The sequence below is a fragment of the Chrysoperla carnea genome, chromosome 1, assembly GCF_905475395.1.
Source record: "Chrysoperla carnea chromosome 1, inChrCarn1.1, whole genome shotgun sequence".
NCBI lineage: Eukaryota > Metazoa > Arthropoda > Insecta > Neuroptera > Chrysopidae > Chrysoperla > Chrysoperla carnea.
The window spans coordinates 18,376,552-18,396,725 of record NC_058337.1 but is presented as its reverse complement, the minus strand read 5'-3'; the positions used below and the strand labels follow the sequence as shown (position 1 = coordinate 18,396,725).

At 29.6% G+C, this 20,174-nt stretch overlaps 1 protein-coding gene across 1 annotated transcript in view; it reads left to right on the top strand.

Moving 5' to 3' along the window:
* Window positions 1-12,275: 12,275 nt before the first annotated feature.
* Window positions 12,276-20,174, top strand: part of LOC123290869 (cAMP-specific 3',5'-cyclic phosphodiesterase) — an 815,770-nt gene continuing 807,871 nt past the window's right edge. Inside the window, exon 1 of the mRNA XM_044871273.1 lies at window positions 12,276-13,002. Coding sequence (XP_044727208.1) covers window positions 12,914-13,002 — 89 coding nt within the window. The 5' untranslated portion in view covers window positions 12,276-12,913. The remainder of the gene's footprint in view (window positions 13,003-20,174) is intronic.

The following is a 20,174-nucleotide window of genomic DNA, read 5'->3' as shown; positions in this document are numbered from 1 at the left end:
ATACAAAATATATTCTTGAACGAGATTTGTTTTAATTGATAAAATCTATCATTTAAAAACTAAGCAAAGAGAATAACAATAAGAAAAATGAATAAGAAAGCCAGACAATAAATGTCATTCGCAACCACCTTGTACCTAGCACGTAATACACGGCTACAGTGAATCAACTGGGTAGCTACCTCATGTTTTTTTTTGCCTTTACTAATTTAAATAATTCTTTCAACTTCGAAATTCTCACACTTTCAAAATGTTTCCTTAAAAACGTTATCAGTGTGTGTAAAATATTTTTTCAGTGCGACAAAACGCTTATGTAACAACATGCCGGACCTAAACTTCACCACGATACGACTACCGTACAGGTTTGAGTGGTGAAGTTGACACAAATGCATGAGTTGTTTGCATGAAAGTAATATACTGTCTAACAAATTTCAAATATTGTTGTTTTGAAATGCAACATAGTTTTAAACGATCCCTTTTTGATTGGTTCAACCACTTATAAATATTGAAACAAAAAAGTGATGTGATTGTCACAACTACATGAGCAGGTACAAAATAAAATGTTTATACCTGTTAAAAGATTTATTTAAAAACAATTGGTTTACTACCAGCGACATATGGTTTACTATTGATTTTAATGTCCTAAGTCTACAGTCCGCTCTCGATGCTTATTGCTTAAATACCAAAAATGGTATATCTAATAACAATGTTCAATAAGTTTATTTCAAACTTTCTATAAGTTAGAAACAACAATATAAAGGTAGTTGGTTCAATCACATATGGACTCGACATGATAGATATGCAAACGCGAATATATTTTCTTTTAATTCATCGGCTCGCTTTATTTACACGATTTATATTCCAACTAAGTACTTACAATTTTATTTTCCAACAAGAAAATGCATGACTTTAAACTAAAATCAATCTCTTTCATAGAAGTAATGATTTTGCTGATTTAACTTGAATTTGTTTCAACGAATTCATATTTTGAATTCAATCCCATTCTATTGTAAAAACAAATATTTAGCTGTACTTGTTCCAATCGTTAGGCAATTGCTTGAAAGTATTTTTACTTTATTTCAATATGAAACGGCCAACTTTAGGATGAGGTTGTCATTATTATAATTTTTTTTCTTTGTGAGCTATATACCCTTTTTTGGCCTAAATTGTGGAAGAAAATAGTGTCAGCTTTGCGTTTGTTTTGTAAATTATAATTATTTCTCGTTCACCTATAGATTCTCTGTGCGTTTCGATTGTTAATAAAATGAGGCTTACATTAAATTATAATGTGTACTCCTATCATTTATTTTCCTACATTACAAGCTTAGAGGATGGATCGCTCCTTGACAACTCACGTACATGTAAGAAAGCCAATTAAAATTCCCAGAAGAATTTGGATTAACGGTTAATAGTATTTTTTTTGTTTATATACAAAGCAAGATATCTCTCTATTAACGATACTTTTATAAAATTCGATAATATTTACTCTTGTATTTAAAAGCGCACTCATAAAACGCGAAAACATGTATCGGCTTATTTCAACGGGAATGCAAATAAAATACTTACTTTTATATTGCAGGGCGACGTCTTCCTAGTCAAATATAGGTTAACTTAGATTTTTGAAATGGAACTACGTATAAATTATTGTAGTTGATTTTTGTTCTTTTTTCAAAATGAAAAGCCTCAAGATTTGTATATGAAAACAATTTTTCTTATTTTCCCCTTAATTTTGTAGGCAAAAGTTACTTATTTTTCGATATCAAATAAGAATGTATAGAAAAATAATTATTTGAGAATTTTTACGCTTAATACTTTCAGAAAATTAAAAACTATTAAGAAAAAAAACTGAAATTTTTTCAGTTCAGATAAATATTCAGTGACTTTGAAAACCCGCTATAATAATAATATTTTCTTGATATATTTGTTTTAATCTAGTAGGTACAAACATCTGGTAGGTAGAATTATCCCGTAGCCATTTTGAATTTTGTATAATCAGATTCGAATTTAGCGACTCCAAAAGCACCTACATTCATATTTTCATCCTCATTTATTGTTACCTTTCGGGAACTCGGGGGGGGGGGGGGTGAAATCGGAAATTCGATTAATTTGGAAAATTAAATTTAATAAAATTTTGTGTTTTAAAAATTTTCCTTTAATACTTTTGATTTATGTATTTTTTTGCTTACAACCAAATACGGCTATATATGTGCAGTAAAAAAAATTTTCAGGTGGTTCATTTAAAAAATAATCGGATTGTAGCTGTACAGATGCTTATTCTGATTTTAATAGTGATTACCCACTACTGAGACTACTACTAGACTAGTCAAAAAGTTCAAATTTGTGAAACATAGAGATAAGAGTCGTAAAAGTACGTGTGATAGCTTGATGGATTCGAAATGATGTGTAGAAAAACGTACTAGAAGGCGTTTTTAGCACATAAAAATTGCAAAAGCTTCAATATTAATAAAAGATGGAAAAAAGGACTGCGTTCTTCGCCAATATTTCATAAACCATTAATATTTATGAAACTAAAAAAAAAAGAAAACATATTTAAAGAAGAACAAATTTCCAATAAAAAACTCTCACTTCCGGAAGTCTATCTCCAATATTTATAACTTTAATTTAACGCTGAAAATAGATCTTTTGCGTCATTTTGAGATAATATCTTTGAGTAATAGCGTAAAAACTAGTATTTCTAAGAATTATTTTTAAAGATAATTTTTTAGGCATTAAATATGAAAAACACGCAAATTATTTAAACCTTTCTTTAGTTTGATGAACAATGAAAACAAAAATTCTAGAAAATTTTGCAAATAAACAACTTGTTGAAAAATTAACTTTAAGATAAATTTCCGACTGTAATAAATAATTAAAATTGATCAGAATATACTTTAATTTTTTCAAATTTTTAAATTAATATTTAATATCTTAAAAAAATTATTTAGTGTCACGTACTCATTTTTGTCGCTCGTACAATAATCTAAAAATGACGCACGAAGTCCTATTTTCAGCGTTAAATTAAACTTATAAATAGTGAGGATAAAGTTCTGGGTGTGGGGGCTCTCTTATTGGAAATTTCCCCCTTTTTAATTTTTTTTTTTTAATTTCTTGAAAATTAATATTTTATGAAAAATTAGCGAAAAAAATATTTTTTCGTTCATGTAACTTTAGCAATTTTGTATGTGCTAATAAACGCTTCTGATACATTTTGTAAACATCATTCCGAATGTAACGAGCAATGCAACACTTAGTTTTACAAACATTATCTTTATATTTCACTAATTGGTGACTTGTTGACTGGGTTATAACCTCTCTTTATTAATTCTTAGTAAATGACTCATACAGGTCATGCAAGGATATACTTTCACCAACAGAGGTGACCAGCGTTTACCAAAGCGTGAAATTTAAGCAATTTGAACATTCAAATATCACTTTTAGATAGTAAGAAAAAGTGGTAAAATTGCGCAACCACATTTTAAATTGTAGTTTAAACAAAGAAAAATAATTAATTACTTGTACAATCACAAAATTTAAATTTAAAACACAAAATCAAAATCTAGCTAATTAATAAAATAATTGAATTTAATATAAATTAATAATGCCTTTTATGATAGGGACTGTTACTTACACGAACTTATTAATTATACAAAGAGCAGATATTCCCATCAGAATAACATATTTCCAAACGTATCGTTATAATCAAATCGGAAACTGTCTATATAAACCTACTTTGTACTCTGTTTACAAGGAGCTTTCTTATGTAATCATAGGTTATCGTGTCGAATATATTCAATATAAAATATAGGTACGTATTAAACTTATCTTAAATTTGAAAGGAGTAAGTATTTATTAATAAATAATTATCAATTTCCACGAAATATGATATTCCATCGAGATTTATATTGGAAAATACTCTCTTTATTGGTTTCATGTATACACTACACTTTTGTAATATAAATAATAATCTATCAATCATCATATTTTATCTCAGCAGTAAAGGAAATTAGTGCTTTTGTTTGTCTTCCCGTATTTTTACACAAATTTAATAACCAACAGATGAAGTGTCGGGCAGCAAATTGAATTTATGAAATAAATTTAAAGGTTTACTCTTGTACAGAACTTGTCGTACTCGAATTACCCTTGGGCAACCAATTCCTATAATAAGCTTGATTATTTCTTACAAGGGTTAATTGAAATTTAATTTCGGGAATTTTTTTTTGATTTTTCTATGAGGCGAGAGGAGAATGCAGTGTAATGAAAATATGAAAAGACCGCTCCAAGTGGAGTCAAGTTGAAACCTATTTATATGTATTAGAATGAATTTATTATGTTTTAATTATTCTCTGTATAATTATTAGTGATTCAAACATTGTTACCCAAGCCTAAAAAATAAAAAAATCCTTACAATACTGATTCCACGCCCGAAGGCAAGAAGGAGGCAGGCCGAAGGCTCACAAACTTAACTTTTTACACCTGTGGAGCTTTTAAAGGGTAAAAGGTATAAGTAGTAATTAAATATTTAAGAAATATGTACGCACAGAATAGACTCGGAGTATAATAAAGAGTAATATTTATTGTGTTAGCTTTGCGTAATTATAGCTGTGGATTTAGCTCCGTCAAGCTGAAACCGGAACAAATAAAAAACAAGCGATGATCCTCAAAATCGGTTCAGTTTGGAGAAAGCTCTTAGAAAAAAGGTAATTTAATAAAGAGTGTTGTTAGATATGTTTCAAGTGCGAATTTAGGGTTCCGAACCCGAAAAATTTCTCGGGGACTTTTTTAATTTTGTACAAACGATTTGAAAATGGCTGATGAAAACTAGTATTGAATTATTGAAAATTGAAATCACTAATTGAGATAGTGAATCTTTCACTGATTAATCTAGTAAAATCACTAATTTTACAGTGAAAAAATTGTCACTAGCTGAATTAGTGAAAATTTCACTAATTTAATTTTAGAGGGTATTGTAGTTTAATATTTAAAAGGAAACACCTGGCTTTTTTCATGTCCAGTTCCAGCGTGACGGAGTTGTGGATTTTTTTTTTTTTAAATTCGGTATTCTGAAAGGAGTTGCCAATTGAATTAAATCTATGTGTATCAAAAGTTTAATTTTGGTTGCTTACAAAATAATGCGCTAATGCTGAGAACTAAATTCAAGTTCATTATTCATGCAATTTGTATGTGGTATACGTGCTGAAAACAAAAAAACTTAGGAATTTCCCATTTTAAACAGAAAATCAAAATAATAGTCTTATTGTTTGTAATAGTTAACATTAACTATTAATATAACTCTTTAATTGATTCATTAATGTTACTTAATAGCTGATTGATAGGAGAAAATTACAAATAATAATATGAAAATTTTTATTATAATAGAATATGTATTTAAGAAAACACGCAAAACTAATTAAAACTGCCTACTTTATTAAAAGATCCAGTTATTATATATAACCTTGTTAATATTATAACAAGACAGAGTAAACAGAACGCTACAATTAATTCCTCAAGAACTTACATTCTTATATTACATACTAGATTGATACCCGCCCGCTTCACTGAGCTTAAAAGTAAAAACCCCCGCTTTACAGCCACCACCTTCTCTTGATATGCACAGTTTTCAATTTTTTTCACCTGAAACACAATATTAATTCAATCCTAATATTAAGTTTCAATCCTAAGATATGATTATCGTTATGAATATATATATATAAATATATAAAAAAATAAATAAAAAAAACTAAGGGATTAAGCTTGAAAATAAGAGATTAATTTAAAATAAATAATTGTAAATATCAAATAAAAACCAGAAATCAAAAAATTAGAGAAAAATAGACTACCAAAAATCTTTTATCCTCAGTATACCTAAAACAGAATAAATTGAAATAACAAAATAATGTAACAGACAAAATAAAAAAAAAATCAAATTAAATGAAAAATAAATGAAATATGCAAATTCAAAAAATTAAACAAAAATAGAATTAAGTAAAGAAAAATATAATAGGTATTACCAAATGACGATCTAAGACAGAAGAAATTCTTAATTAGTGTACCTAAGACAGAAGACAGGTACACTCATTAAGAATTTGTTCTGTTTCAGAATTGGAGAATTTTTCTCATCGCCTGAGTACATATTATTAACTTTTCGGATCTGTTTGTCAAACTTTTGTTAGTTTAACATAAGTCGCACAGAAAAAAAACCTATTTTGATAGAAGAAATTTGTAGTTTACAGTAAAGTGGGGGAAGATATGATTTCGGGACTAACACACTCACGAAGCTTCGTAAGTGGCTTCATTTCAGTATAACCAACAACATTTTTATTTAGGAAAACTTATGAAATTGAAGCGTTAGCATAATAAAACATATACTTAGTCGTTAAACTGGCATGTTTAAGGAATAGGTCAGAGAAAGCGGCTGCTCATGAAATATATAGGCCAGTATGTATATTTAATTTTATTTATATTTATTAAATAATTGTGTAAAAATTAACCGGTTAATGTTTGATGCATGTGTTGAACACGTGAGCAAATCTCTCATCACACTAGTAAATATTACGGAACGGTTGCACGAGTACCTATTGAGGTTAAACAAATATTTTTGGTCCTATAATTTTTTAAAACAAATTATTCTTGATAAACAATTATATGCGACAAGTTAGTTTATAATCATCTAAATGTTGGGAGTATTTTCAAAATTGGACGAAATTTTTTAGATTTTCGACCAAAAAAATGTGTAAGTGCGTTATTTTAGCCGGCACATCAAAAACTGCACGAGTTATAATCTGGTTCATATAAAAATTGTTGATAAAGGACATGTAAGTGTGAGATCTAGTTTGACTAGGGTCTACAGGGTTAAATAATAGTCAACTCTCTAACCGGTTAAAAATAGACTAACAATTTCAGTTATACGAACAAGCCCTAATATAAAAATTTTTCGAGAATATAATTTTATCGGAAAAAAATCAAGCTTATGTGAAAATGTTTGAAAATTTTCACAAAAATCGCCTGCATGGTAGGACGTACGAGATTTTTTGTACGTTAGACGCTAAATTTTAAAGGTGATTAACATTTTTTTTCGCTTGATTACAATAATTTCTGTATAATAGGATTAAAAAGTTAAAACTAAATTTAATACACAAGATATTATATTATCATTATTATTTTTAAATTGTTTGCTCTATTTGTATGAGAATTTTCTTAATAATAAAATTATTATTAAACCTTAATTTCAAATCCAATTTACTCAATTAAGTCATATAAAATGGGTAATAAAATTCATCCGAATTTATTAAATAAATAAATAATTTAATATGACTTCATATTTTTTTTTTTTCATTATGAAAGACAATTTGTGAGCCAATTTTTCAATTCAAAAATATATTTATGTAAATTATTATTATGGAAAAAATGTTTAACGTTTTTGTGTCTCTCCTACACATTATTTTTAAATTATGTTTTTTATTACATGCAGCTGCTATTGATAATCCTGGCAATGAGGAGATAACAGTAAAATAATAAAAACACATTCGACAATTTCGATAGATTTGTTAATAAGAAAACTGGAAAAAACACTCTCCATAATACCATCGATATAATGTATCAAAATATCGGCCATAGCCTTGATCCAAATATTACAGAATTACATTTTTACTAAATAGATTGTCTTAAATGAATAATTTAAATAATAAATAACAAGAATAAAATTTTAGTTATTTTCTTTTAATTGCCATTGTAATCTATCTGTTTTAACGATAATATCAATTTTTTAAAGAGCAATCATTTAGTAAATTGCATGTAGATTAATTAAATGTAAGAGAAAAGTGGTCGACCCTAGTAGCTCAGTTAGTTCTAGGGTAGCGGGTTCGATTCCCGCCGTCACAAAAAAATTAATTTAATTAATGATTGTAATGGGCTGGTGTTGTATATGTTATATAGATGGACGAGGTGCACCCAGTCTCGCGAAATAAGTAAGGAACTGATAAATGAAATTATCAACGGAAAGGTGGTAAAACAAATATGGTAATGCAATGGGCTCTATGCCCAAAGTGTGTCTCTCGTGGACAGTGAATATGACGTAGCCTAACCTAAGAGAAAAGTGCATACCTTCAAAAGTGCTCGCAGTAGGTGAGATTTTTCTGTATGTAGGGATGTTATCGGCTGGATAAACGTCTATCGTGATAAATATTAACTACAATATTCTACTTAGCAAAATATAAAAAATCAACTTTTTTAAAATAATTTTGAAATCAATGACAACGCGATAATCGTCTGCAATTACTTAAAATAAAAAACAAAACAAAAATAACTTAAAATACTTAAAACATGAAAATGATTTTGTTTGCAAAAAAAAAAATATGCCCTAATCACATACCTAATGTGTAGTAAAAAAAGCGATAATTGTGATTAATTTTTGAAACAAATAGAAGTAAATTACTGCTTCGAAATGTTTTGAAGTAATGAGTGTTGATAAAAATATTGCGTCACCAAAATGGATGACAGTGTTTTTGACAGAATAAAAAATGTTTAAAATTTCATTCAATTTTAGGGCAAAAAAGCGTGTTAATTTTTCCAGAATAAAAGTTTTTGTGCCTTTTAACTAGGAAAATCAACATTTTGAAGTACTTTTTCATATATAGTAGTTCAACTCTTGAGTCGATCTCGCCGGACTTCGCGAGGTCCCACATCATGGGTGAAAGGTACAATAGTCTCAAAAAAAAATTCACGTTTGGTAAAATACATGCAGGTTGTCGACCACTGGCTCTTTAACTGTTGGGATTAGGATATTAAACAAATTAAAACAAATATAGTTTCTACATCAATTTTCTCATAATAAAATAAAAATAAATTACGTAAAGTATATAACGACGTTTAAGAGTACGCTCTACTAGATTTTATCACGTCAAACAAAAAATTTAAATAAGCTTTCTTTACACAGTGAAGTAAGTAACTATATAATAATTTAAGAGTCGTTTTTTAATCCGTGTACTGACGTTAGTTTGTATTGAAATAAAATACAATTTTTGTATTGTTTAAATAATTTAAGATATTATCCAAAATAATCACATAATACATTTAAATTTAACACGTTTTATACAGAGATGACCTAAATTTTAAAAAAGAAAATTTTTTAATTTTAATTAATAATCGGAATTTGATAGTGTTCCATTTTAGTGATAATAAAAACATGAAAAAATGCAATTCAGTATAGTTTTGTTGCATTACATTTTAAACATATCTATATGGACCATCATTTACCGCGTAAATTTTGCCACTACATACCTACCTTCTCAAGAAATAATTATCCAAATGTAAGGAAATTTGGCATGCACAATCTTAAAATGGGAACGGAACTTTAACTTTTAAACTGATCAGAAACTTTCCCTGATAGAATCTCGTTAACCAGTCCGTAATTATAGTTCTTCATTTGTCGCACTTGACATTTTGCCCTTTTCGCACTTGATGTTGATGTTACATTCGCCTTGATGACATATAGTCGTTTCATTTAAGAATTTCAAAGATAATTTTTTTGTTCCTCAACCTATCGGTCCAATTTTTTTTTTTAAATGTTCAGGAAGGTCCATATATCAAAATCTACATTTATCTTTTTGCCGGTAGAAAGTTTGGTCCTTGCTATGGGCCAAATAGGCAAAATCATTAGAATCCATTTCTGAGGTGATTTTTGGGGTAATTCGCCTCGCTGGTTCAAAATTGCAATATTCTCTATACTCGGGTGTTTTTGGGGTCCCTGATCACGATTCCTAAGTAAGTATGATGATATACTCCCCCACTGGAGCAATGCGTCCCCGGTGGTCCAAAACGGCCACATTCTGGTAAGTATTTGTCAAAATGGGCCAACAAAGCATACTCGGACAGTTTTTGGGGTCACAGATAACGATTCCGAAGTTAGATTGGAGATATATTCCCCTCTCTTGATGTTATTCGCTCTTCGCTGGCCCAACACAGCAATATTCTGTAAATATTCATAGAAAGTATACTTAGGGCTTTTTGGGGTCGCTGATGCCTATTCTGAAATCATAATTCCGATATACCTTTCCTGGAGCAACGCGCCTCCGCTGGTTCAAAACAGAAACATTCTGTAAATCTTCGACAAAGCGGTCCTAAAATGTATACTTTCGCCGGGGTTACAATTTTGTAATGTACACGTCATGCTCTTTTATTTGATACTCCACTTGCGTATATTTGACAATATTCGATTGTTCATCCTCTTTTCTGTGTTGGGCCAGAGGAAGGCGAGTTACCCCAGGAGGGGGAGAGTATATCCACATTCTTACTTCAGAATCGTGATCAGAAATCCCAAAAACCCCCGTTGATACTTTTTTAGTCCCCAAAAACCTCCGAGTGTACACTTCTGACCCAATATTTTCAATGTTTTAAACGTGTAGATTTTGATATATGAATCTTCCTGAACATTTAAAAAAAAATTGTCCGGATAGGTTGAGGTACAAAAAAATTATTCATTTTACACTTTTTTCGTCTAGAATGATTCGCCTTATAGAAACTATCGATTACAATCAATTGTGAGTAGTTTGCAGCTCTTATACCTAGTAACCGGTTAGTAATATAAGAAACAAATTAGTTCCGTTTCTTTTAAGTAGCCTTCGGTGTGTACGAACTACTATTGAACGTTATACACTGTTGGCGCCAATAAAAAAAATACTTTGAAATTCAGCGTTCAGAATTCATAAAAAGGGACAATCAACCATCTTTATTTTCATTCAAAGATTTTCAATGTCTACTGATGTGACTTCATTTAGCAAGGGTAGCTGAGCAAAGGCATTAAGACCAAAGATCGAAATCTTCTTTGTCGGTCAAGGCTATCGTAAAATTCGTATAAAACCAGAAGGCCAAGTATACAGGCTGTCTTTTTAAGTTAACCTATGCCTTAAACTCAAAAAATAAGTTTTATTGATAAAAATGATTTAAACAAAAAAAGGTAGGTTTGTAAGCGCACATCTTACGGAAACATTAAACTTCACCTAAGTTTTTAAGCTCAGTCTACTCTATAATTGGTAAACGATAGATCAACACTTTAAATTAGAAAGGTGTTATTCATTAAAAAATAACGTATAATTGTTTCAGCGAAATCTAGACACTCTTCGAAAACAATTTTCCAATAAAAGTGGTTTGTTTTTCTATAAAGATCATTTTTGATCAAATTGAATGAAGGCTATCAATTTCTGTCTAAACTATTCGCTTTATAAAATAATGTTAGCTTTCAATGGAACCTGAAAACTTAGATCGAATTCGATGCCAGTACAAGATGTGCGTCTTTGAAACTAACATGTTTCGTTTGAAGCATTTCCTTCTATTCAATTTATTGATTGAGTTTCAAGCATATGACAACTTAAAAGAAACACCCTGTATAGTTTTTGAAATATTCCAAAAGAAAGGATCGGTTACATGTAGTACTTTATATTTTAAAGAATTTCATTACTTTTTAAATTGTTCCACGTTATGTTACATTCTATACGTGACGATGTTATGTTAAATTCCTACACATATGATATTATGTTTAATTACTAAATAAAGATGTTGATTGCAATAAACATGAAATTTTAATCCATTTTAATTAGCATTGTAACTAACTAACTATACTTAAGCATCATTCAAATTCCGATTAAGACAAAAATAATAAAAGTTAAATTTACAAAAGAGTATAATAAAGAAAAATAAACTTAAAAAAAGGGAAAAATAACATTATTAACTAATAATTGATTTTGTTCAAGGTTTTTATACTACAATTTAAATATAGTTACTATAGTTAGTTATAGCTGAATGATATTATGAATGGTATTATTATTATTATTACATAAAAAAACATATACTACAAAAAAAATCATCCAAGTAAAATATAAATAAATATTATATAAAAATAAACAGTCATGTATAGAATTAAAATGTTGAAAAAATACTACAATAACCTTTCATCAACAAACATTATTGTGATTACATTATTAAAAAATATTATCATTCAATAATAATAATTACAATCATTGTTAAAGTGAAATTAAATGAAAATATTGTACTGTAGAAAAAATGCAAATGTGAATGTTTCTTAATGGTGACATTACAGTGAATTTTAATGTAAATTAAAGTTAATATAGTGTTCAAATAATTGAAAAAATAATGTGGCATTAAAAAATTTAAAAAACTTGTATGGATGCATATCAGCTGAAACTTTAGTAAAAACAACAACAGGGTTTTAAAATAAAAAAAATTGCATATCACTTATTTTGGGAAATTAATAATAAAAGAGAAGAATGTTAAATAAAAATAATGCAGTAATTATTGTAGTAAATAAATTAAATTTAGTCAAGATTGAATCATGAACGTATATAAATCATTTTAACAATGAGGGGTAAATAAATCAATCACACTGGTTGGGGGAAACGTGTTTAAGTGTTGCCTGCCTTGTTGCGGGGTGCAGGCAGACTCCCCTGCAGTTGATGCAGCATCGACATCGACATCGCCCCCGACAGAAAAACGTGATTATACACCAGATGTAATATATAATAGTCCACCAACCAAATCAACACATCAATCACCACATTTACAAGATATTATTGAAGAGGAGAAAGAAGGAAGTGATCCAAATTTGGATCAATTATCATTAGTATCAACTTATAACAATAAATATACATATAATAAAAAACGGCGAAACTTTTTTACCGCACAATCACCATCACCCACATTTTCGGTTAAAATTAGCGGTGGTAAACGAAAAAATAAATTACGTACACGTTCAGTGCAAAGTGCAACAAGTAGTACCAGTAGCAGTAATACGGAATCATCGAGTACTGTGCAAATTCCTGCATCTGTTATACAATCTACACTTGTGTCTGGTGGGGGTAGTGGGGGCAGTGCTGTGGTTAATACAAGTGGTAGTCCTGTGCCAAAAATGCAAGCGGAACAAGGAAGTATTGGTGATCTACAAAAATACCATAATCGGTATTTACGGAATCGTCGTCATACACTAGCTAATGTTCGGTAAGTTATAGTGATTTTTTATTGAGTCTCTTGTGTTATAATTTTAGTATTTAGAATTTTGGAATAAACGAATAAAGAAAAGAACAACGTAACAATTCGGCAATTCCTAAACAAGGTATTTACATGTAAGTTTTTGGAAATCTTTGCAGTAAAAAATTAGATACAGTAATGAGCTGATCTTTTATTTACTTTTAATGACTGATAAGTTAAACGGTACATGACCTTAAAAAAATAGTATATTGTTTATTCTTAAGACTGTTGTCTCCTAACACTATATTGTAAAAATGTTCATAATCTAGTGTACATATATCAAGTATTCTGTATGATAAATAGTAATAGTAATAGATATCTGTGATTCTGTATATAATAGACATCTCCCTTACCCAACTAATACTCTAAATATAATTGTTTCTGTTATGCAACAAATTTAATATATCTTAAACTTATATCTCAAGAATGAATCGGTCAATAATCTATGTTTTTTTTAAACTCAGAACAAATACATGAATGTTCAGTTAGTTTTTTTGAAAATATCTTAAATATACTTTTTTTTTATAATTAAAAAACTTATTAACAACACAACAAACTCTCCTATGCTCTCGGTTTTTTTGAACCAGAAAAAAAAGTGGATCCTAACCGGACAAACTCAAGTGCGATTCTCTTGTTACAATATGTACTTTTATGGAACAATAGTTGCAAACACCGCCTACTGGCAGTATGGCGGCATTTTGAAATGAAGAGTAAAATAAGTCCCAAAAACTGCTGTAAAACAAAGTAATGAAAAACTGGAAAAAATTTCTGCCGCTTTCATATCGGTCGCACAAAACTTCCACAATACAGGCACTAGCAAACAAATCACCTGTATCCTTTTAGGTTTGGTTTGGGGGAAGGGGAGGAGTTAAATGTCGGCCGGTATTGTGTAAGGTTTGTACGGTCGTTCGGGACTTCTTCCACGCTTGATTTCAAATTACCGTCATACAGCCAGTCTGCGGTGCCTGCTACTACTTTTCTATAAAAATACATGTTGTAACCAGAAAATCGCAGTTTAGGTTATCCGATTAAGATTCAATTTTTTCCCAGTTTGCTTCAACCCCACCATGCTCCAAAACTCCCAACAATTTTGTCCTGCCATTATTTTTCCCTTTTTATAAAAAATGAATATTTTGACTTACCGTTCCTAGACGGTTAGAGATCACCCTTTTCCCCAAAATTTCTACACCCACCTTTCTTCATCTCGAAAATATCGGTTCTGCCATATAAATGTCCTATGAGACAAAATATTCCTCACCGACTGAGGACCTCATTTACTACGCGACAGAATGGTAGGCTTCATGGACTTTTTACGTACCATATCCTATACTACATTTATAGCGCAAGATAAATTGAAACAATTTTCAAATTTTACTTTATAGAAACGCATATTTCATTTTATTATCAAATTTCCTTTTTTTAAATTCAAGTTGTCAGTACAAGAATATGACGTAAGGACAGAAAATTATTTAATTCATCCCTGTCTAAGATATTTAACTAATGCTCTAACAATATCGGGATGACCAGTAGAAACACGATACACTGTTTACTAAGTAAATATAATGTGTTTTCGTATTAAAACCTATATTTAACTAAAATCAACTTGTATCAAATTAGGTGCTATAAAATAACATACTATGGTTAAATCCGGTTCTGCTATATACCGGAACCTTTGCTTATTGTATAAGTACACGGCAAAGTAATATATAAAATTTACAAACGGAAATGAAAAATCTTCTAGCTAACATAATAATATTCTAATAAGCTTATACATCGTACAACGTTCAGGTTAACTTATTATTAACAAATTGAAATAATTTCTTCAATTATTAAACTTTACTTTGTTTTATTATTTACTAGTATGCATAATATTTATTCATGATAATTCGATTAACAATTATCCTTCTTTTTCATTTGTTTACAGAATAATAATAACAAATAGATCGGGATCCATTAATTAAATTTTGGTGTTGTTCAAACTGCCTAAAATGCCCATCAGAAAGTAATGGGCTAGACCAGGTTGGCTGCTTGATGATTTTGTTATTAGTCATTTAGTCTTTGTCGTGCTTTACACACCTGGTCTTGATCTTGCAGCAAGACTCTTGCAGGAATCTAAAGTTTTACTAATTTTTACTTTTAAGGATGTATGAGCACGGTAGTGGGGACGCAAATTTAAAAAATATTTATTTTCAATTATGATAATAAATTATATTTTAATTTGACGATATTAGACGAACAGTAAGAATAAAAATTTTCGATAACTGGCGTAATTTTCAAAATATTAATAATTGAAAATTTTGTTTAATTATTCAGCTTTCGATATTTCGAAAACCAAGGCACATATCAAAAAATTGTATTCTTATTTTTCGTCTACATTCATGAAGTTGTAACAAAATTGATCGTCAAAATTGAAAATAAAATAAAAATAATTTCAACCCTAAATCTACCCTGCGCTTACATCCCTTATATGGACGGAGGCACTTGGTTTTTTATGCCATTGACTTATATGTTTACTTTATATTAGAAAGTTATTTTTAAATTTGTTTTCATTCAAAAGTAAAAATTATCAAAAACTTTCAAAATATGTTGTTTTTATTTCTCCCTAAGAGCCAATGTATTTTATATCGATTTTCAATGACTTTTTTCTAAAAAATTTGCATGGACACCTAAGCTGAAATTTTAATCACATATTCTTTTAGTAAAAGTCTGCGTATATAAAAATTTTGAGCTTTTAAATCAAACATTTTTGTCAATACATCCTTTTACCTTTTCTATGTTTCACTTTCACACAACTTCCTGTTAAAAATACAAGAAAATGAAATGATTTTGTTTTATAGAAGTAGTCTAATTTTGGGTCTTATAAGTCTTGCAAGATTATGTCAAATAGTACATATTCCAAAAAGCTAATCTATAGACTGTATATGCAAATGTAGCTAGTAAAGTGAAATAAGTCTAGCCTGTCTACATTTTGGGAGCTAAAGTCAAGATAAAGTAAAATAATACATCTAAAAAATTGGAGAAGTCAATCACTTTTTTTTTTACAAACTGACCAAAGGGGATTACGTAGAAAATGGCGACCAAAGTTGGTCAAAAACGGTATATTTAGTTTAAAACAAGTAAAAACAAACAATTGACTGAGTTAATTATTGAAATACCAAGTATAGACAGTGTTGATTACGGAATCGTTTGTTTTTTCACGTTATGTAAGTAAAGAGAGAAAGCCAGCCATACATACATACATACAATGTTTGAACCCAATTTGCGCCCTTTTATTGTGAATTGCGAATAATATCGTCAATAAATCGAAGATTATTCGCTCCTAGTTTCTAAATGCTATGTTTTCAATCTATGATCCTATCTATGGAAAATTACGAATTTCTGTTTAGTTGATTCCTAACGTATTGAGAATCATCTTAGTATAATATGGTCTCTGTAAATGTAGTATAAATTAGTAAAAAAATAGGTAACAATAAATTCAATTTTGCCCATTTTAATTTAAATTTTTATCGTACTAATAGTAAAAGTTATATTTGTAATCAAATTAATAGTCTCTACTTTAAAAAGAGATAGTAAAAGTGTGTTTGACATACGTAGAAATAAATTTATTTCCAATATATACAATGTGACTCACTTAAGAGTAATTTCTCTCTTCTTTTGTAGCAGAGAAAACAGATTTAAATGATTTTATTTACCACTGTAGAAGATGCATGCGATCTAGATCTATGATCTAGATTTATTGAAAACTGACTTTAAATTGTTTTCAAGGAAGCTTAAACATTCTTGTTGTAATATACAAGGGTCTCATGGCAAACTTATGAAATATTATTAAATTCCTGACACTTGCTCACTTATTGTAATGATATTATTAATTTGATTATTTATTGTAATGAATCCATTGTATTCTCTATTCCAATAAAAACCCACAACTTAAAACTTTCTAAGAACTATTACTATAACATAACATATGATTTGTACACCAAGATGTTTTTACTGGTGCAATTTTAATGAAATCAAGTGTTTATTACTTTTCTACCGTGGTTACTCATAAACTGGTTTTCTTCCCTTTGTATTTAAATTTAGAAAAATTTAGTAAACTGTCCAAATACCATCAGACTCGTAGACTATTTGTTATACGTTATCAAATAGTAATTATTGCGACAAAAAATTATTTAAATCGTTCTCTCTACACTTAAAGTGACAGGCATTGCATGTACAGTATGACAAGAAATGTTAGTCCTATAAGAAATAGGTAGGAAAGAGGCTAAAAAAATGTAATAAAAAGGCTAGTCCTTTTAACAAAACAAAAACCTACTTCAAAAGCAAAACTATTCCTAAACAAAATAATATGCACTAAAAAGTAAAAAATAACGATAATATAATGTAGTTAAAAATATTGTTATTTTTGTAGTCGGTGTCAGCCAAGGAAACAACTGTGACATCACAGTTTGCTACATTAACTTGGCTGATACCGACTCCAAAAATAACAATAATTGTAACTATGTAACTACATTATATAACCGTTATTTTTTTCTTTTAAGTGCATATTAATTTGTCTTGGAATAGTTTAAAGCCTTTTTATTTTGTGATTTTTATTGAATCTAAAGTACTCTAACTAATTTGTCACTAAAAAAATCGGTTGGCGTGATATTGAATTATTCGTCCATTTGTCGTACACATGCTTAATGCCGATCTAAGACTTAAATGGTATTCTCATGGATGCCTTTGTCAGAATTGGACCAAATAGAATGGGACAACACGCGAAGCACCAGCTTTCAAATAGAAAAAAAGTCATCAAAATCGGTTCACCTAGTGGAAAGTTCTGGGGTAACAAACATAAAAAAAATACAGCCGAATTGAGAACCTCCTACTTTTTGTTTGAAGTAAGTTAAAAATACATGATAATGATTATTTAGAATTTCACCATGAAGAGGATACGAGATTTTCTGTAGTGGCGGAACATTCTGTAACTGCAAAAAGTAAACTAGTATCCATTGGTTGATTTTTATATATTAATCAAAGTAAATATTTACAATTCTAGTAACTCATTTAATTCAACAGAATATTATTTAGTCGATTAATATTCAACAGCTCTTATTTGAAATAGAAGCAGTTATTCATTGATTGCTTCATAGCTTACAAGTGTAAAAAAGTTTAGAAGAGTGATTTTTCCTAAATATGGAACTTTCAATATCTCTACGAACAATAATGGAGTAAAAAGAATGTCCTCGGTTATTAACGCAACAAAAGCTCTATATGCAAAATTTAAATTATCAGCTAATGATTCTTCAGTTATTCAAGATGCGTACCTTAATATGTTAAGGCGTTTACAGCCTTACTTATTTGACATCATAAGAAAATTGGAGCAATTGGGTTTCTGGCAACATTCGGAATATTAATCTATAAGCTTTTCTGGACAAGAATCAAAGTGCGCTCCTTACATTTGAAAGCTTAAATACCGGCTCCTGGTATATTAACAGAGCTCCTGTCTTGTTTCTACTATTAGTATGCTCAAAAATAGTAACAATTTTTATTATTAATCACAGAAAGTACGATAATTCGATAATTAAATCAGACGATAAAGACGAAGAATTATTTTTTTTTTTGTAGTCCCATCCTTATAAACAAGTGCAAGCCTAACAATCTTACTGACTTTTAGTGCTCTATGAATGGTCCAATATAAATATCTCGGAAATTCAATATGTGCTCTATGAATGGTCCGATATCAATATCGAGCTCAGATCAAAGATTAGTAGAGAGCTTTTTCGTTTGATTTGATATGCTTATTCAGGAAGTGTCCAGTTTTGTAGTCAATTATAAAACAGCCTGTATATTTACCTCCATATATAGAAATTTTAACGACAGTCATTTTTCACATCTATAGTTAGGATGGATGTCTAGTTCAAAAACGGTAGATCCATTTCTTAAGGAGGAAATTCAAGTTTTGTTTGCGTGGATTTTCTCAAAAAAAATGTAAGATGCTAACTGTAAGATGATTGATATTTGACAGCGTATTTTCTTCTTTCGTGACTATAGGTAAATAAAAATACAATTTTTGTTATAAAAAGCAATAGAAAATGTGGAAATAAAATATTTCTATGGCCAATGAACAATAAACAACTGGGGTGGTACACACAATACGTTATGTTACCTTCTGTGTATTATATTGTATACTATGTATAGTATACATACACAATAGTGATGGCACGAATATTCGCATTCGCATTCGCGTATTTTTTTACATTCGCATTCGCCTTCGCAAAAAATAATGCTGATATTTTGACAAAAATTTGGAAAACGGTTGACCCTGCAGGTCATCCCTGTAACTTCCCGCTAAGTATTGACTCATAACGTGTAAAAAATTTTATCTATTCTGATAAAAATTTAAATTTTAAAAACAACCGTTTTTTTAAATTTTTAAATCGCGATAACTTTAGAATGAATAAACCGATTTTCACGCGGTTGTTGACATTCGACGCAGTTTTTGAAGCTTCATGAAGAATCTTTAAGTTTCAATTGATAGAACAAAAAATTTTGAGGTTATTCCGAAAAAACGCTTTCTTGGGTTTTCTTTCGTCAACCGATTTTGACCGGACTGGTGGTGATAGACGTGGTTTTTTGATGTTGAGAGCTGATTAGTTTTTGGAATTGATCGATACAGCCGTTTAAAAGTTATTCAAAAAAAACAAATTTTTTTTTGCAGTTTTTTTGAGATTTCTCGAAATCTATCGGTTCGGTCCAAATGGGTCTCAAAATCTAAGTTTGGTCAAGCCCTTTCGAATGGCACCAACCGCGATTAAATCGGACAAGCCGTTCAAAAGTTATGAGAGGTTTACATACACACACACACACACACACACACACACACACACTCATACATATATACAGCCATACAGACACCCTCGCGAAAGTAGTCAGGGAAGCTTCCTGACACCTTAAAACGTCGAGATCTGATGAAAACTCGATTTTGGCAAAACGGGGTGAAAACAATAACGTCCCTATTTTCTTAGCGGGAAGTTAAAAAACCACTATTTTTTATCATAAATTGCAAAATAAGCCCAAATTTCATTAAAATGTACATTTTAGATCACTTTTCAATCACTGTTAAATATGAATGTTGGGCAAATGCAACTACAGTAAACTAA